Source organism: Cyprinodon variegatus, unplaced genomic scaffold (genome assembly GCF_000732505.1).
Source record: "Cyprinodon variegatus isolate N-32 unplaced genomic scaffold, C_variegatus-1.0 Scaffold57, whole genome shotgun sequence".
NCBI classification, from domain to species: domain Eukaryota; kingdom Metazoa; phylum Chordata; class Actinopteri; order Cyprinodontiformes; family Cyprinodontidae; genus Cyprinodon; species Cyprinodon variegatus.
In genome coordinates this window covers 765,462-767,899 of record NW_015150510.1, presented here as the reverse complement: position 1 = coordinate 767,899, position 2,438 = coordinate 765,462, and the positions used below count along the sequence as shown (strand labels likewise).

General features: G+C 43.4%; 1 protein-coding gene across 3 annotated transcripts in view; it reads right to left on the bottom strand.

Annotated features, from left to right (window-relative positions):
* Positions 1–2,438, bottom strand: part of zbtb41 (zinc finger and BTB domain containing 41) — a 15,787-nt gene that overhangs the window by 8,036 nt on the left and 5,313 nt on the right. Inside the window, exons 2-4 of one of the 3 annotated variants that reach the window (XM_015371357.1) lie at positions 2,204–2,269; positions 989–2,112; positions 697–904 (exon numbers count right to left, since the gene is read on the bottom strand). In XM_015371357.1, the coding sequence (XP_015226843.1) occupies positions 697–904; positions 989–2,081 (1,301 nt within the window). In that variant the 5' untranslated portion in view covers positions 2,082–2,112; positions 2,204–2,269. The remainder of the gene's footprint in view (positions 1–696; positions 905–988; positions 2,113–2,203; positions 2,270–2,438) is intronic. The other 2 variants (XM_015371359.1, XM_015371356.1) reach the window with 2 other exon arrangements.

Sequence of the window (2,438 nt, the reverse complement as noted above, 5' to 3'; positions counted from 1 at the left end):
AGCAAGTTAATTTTTTTTATTTTTTTTTATTTAGATTAAAAAATAAATAAATAAATAATAAAATAAATAAATAAAAACAACAGAAGTTAATTTTTTTTATTTTTTTTATTTAGATTAAAAAATAAATAACAAAATAAATAAAAAAAATAAATAAATAAAAAACAGGTAGTTAATTTTTTTTTTATATTAAAAAATAAATAAATAAATAAAAACTAATTAAATAAATAACAAAAACAGGAAGTTTAAACTGCCACATCACATGAGGAGATTCATGTGAAAAATTCATCTGTTTCATTTCCAAAGACTCTCTGCGTCATCTGAGCGACACATCTGTTGATCAGGGTGATATTTATGGACCAAACTAAAGATGTTGATCGATTTTTATATTTTCAAACCCTCGTCAGGAGCTATGTCTTGTCCTTTGTAAAATGTTTTCAAAGAGCAGTGAGGAAAAGAAGCAGAGGCACCAATAAATGTCAAACTTAACTACTTTTTTCTGTCCTCCTGAACTCCTATCATGGGTAAAGTATTCTGTTTTTTAAAGTTTCATTGATTGTTTATCTCAGTCAAAGCTGTGCAAGCTCTCCTGCAGAAAATTGTGTTGAGTGTGATCATCCCAGCTCTATATGAGCGCTAAACATCACAACCGATCCCAGATATGTGCTGCTGATTTTTGGAACTGGCTCGACGTCTTACCTCCTGATGTGCTTTGCCAGAGTCTTTTTGCTGGCATGGAGTTTGTTGCAGAAGGGACATTTGTGCTCCTTCTTTGGAATGGGAGCATCGCTAGCGTGCCTCTTCTTGTGAACAGTCAGGTTGGACTTGGTGGAGTAGCACTGGAGGCAGATGTCACACTGGAAAGGCTTCTCCCCAGTATGGACTCTGGTGTGACTCTCATATTTCCCTAAATAATTAAAAATCAAATCAGGCCATAAATCCTAGAAGTCAGTTATCATCTGCATAAAAGGAAACTCTGGGAGGAACCCACCTGCACGATCAAACGTCTTCTCACATTTGGGACACTGGAGAGTCTTCTTGCTGGACGTTTGGATGATAACCGGAGCCAGACCCTCTGGATACTCTGGGCTCTGGTTGGTTTTTGCTCCCGGTGGCGTTTGAACTTCCCGATCGGGCCCAGATGGTGGCTCTGTCTGCTCAGCGTGTGAGTAGTCCTCTGCAGTGCTAACAGCCCCGCTGTTAACATCTCCCTGCTCGTCCTCCTCAGCGTCCTCCTCCCCTACCTCGTCCCCCTGAGCTGGTCCGGAGGTCTCCATCGCATCTCGATTTTCCTCTGTAGCTTTCACCTGGTTTTTATCTCGTTTCCCCGGTGATTCAGCTTCTTCTTGCTCGTTAGGGATGCTGATGGGGTATTTCCCATCATCTTTCTTATATTTAACGGGTGTTCTTCTTGTACGAGCTGATCTCCTCATGGTCGTACTCTTCAGCCTGGTTCCTACCTGAGCTGAACTCTCAGCAGCACTGCACTCCAGGGAGATTTTGCAGCTTGACTGGATGCTCTGGATCTCAACATCTGCTCCCACAGAGACACAGGAGGGAACTAACTCAGAAGCACGACTCATTTCAGCCTGGGGAGGAGCAGCTTTACCATCCTCGCATAACAGCTTTACTACGTCCATCATGTCCAAGAATCTGGCGGCTTCAGCTACAGCCGGGAGGTCGGTCTCTGCAACGACACACTCCGACGTGTACAGAAAGCCAAGCAGATACTGGAAAACTGAATCTTCCACATGTTCCAGAGTGAAGTGAGACTCGCTAGCTGGACTCTTAGACAGCTCCGCGTGGAAGTAGCTGCTCCCGTGAGCCAGGACCGCCTTGTGGGCCCTGTAGGCCCTTCCACCCACCCACACAGACACGTCGCAGAACTTCTGCACGGTCCGGTCCTCGTTCAAGAAAGCGAGGAGGCTGTCACCGCGCTGCGACATAGCGAGGCGTCTGAGAGGGACGGATGACTCCTGTGTGGTTTTGAAGTTTGTTGGGACGATGCATTCCTCTGCAGTGGAGGGGTCTGTGACCGGCCTCCCACGCCGTGAAAGAGCGGCGCTGGTCGGCTTTTTCTTCATCCTGAAGGTTTTCAGGTAAAATGGATCAGAGCTGAAAAAACAGAATAAATGTAATGAAACAGAAGTGATGAAGCCAAGCAAAGCTGATCAGAGGCAGCACAGATGAAGAAGCTGCTACGTACACTCACACCAGCAGGGGGAGCCGTTAGTCTTTAAAATCTCACAGAGGACAGCTCAGAGCCATTCATCTGTGGTCAAAAGGATCAGAAATGTTCATTTAGATTTTTTTTTTTTATTATTTAGATTTTAGGAAGCTTTTTTAGGAACTTTTTAAATTTTAAACTAAAAATACAAAACATTTAATAAGTCCTATTAAAGGAGGTGTGGGCTTTTATGGGGCGAAAGTTGTTCCATTAT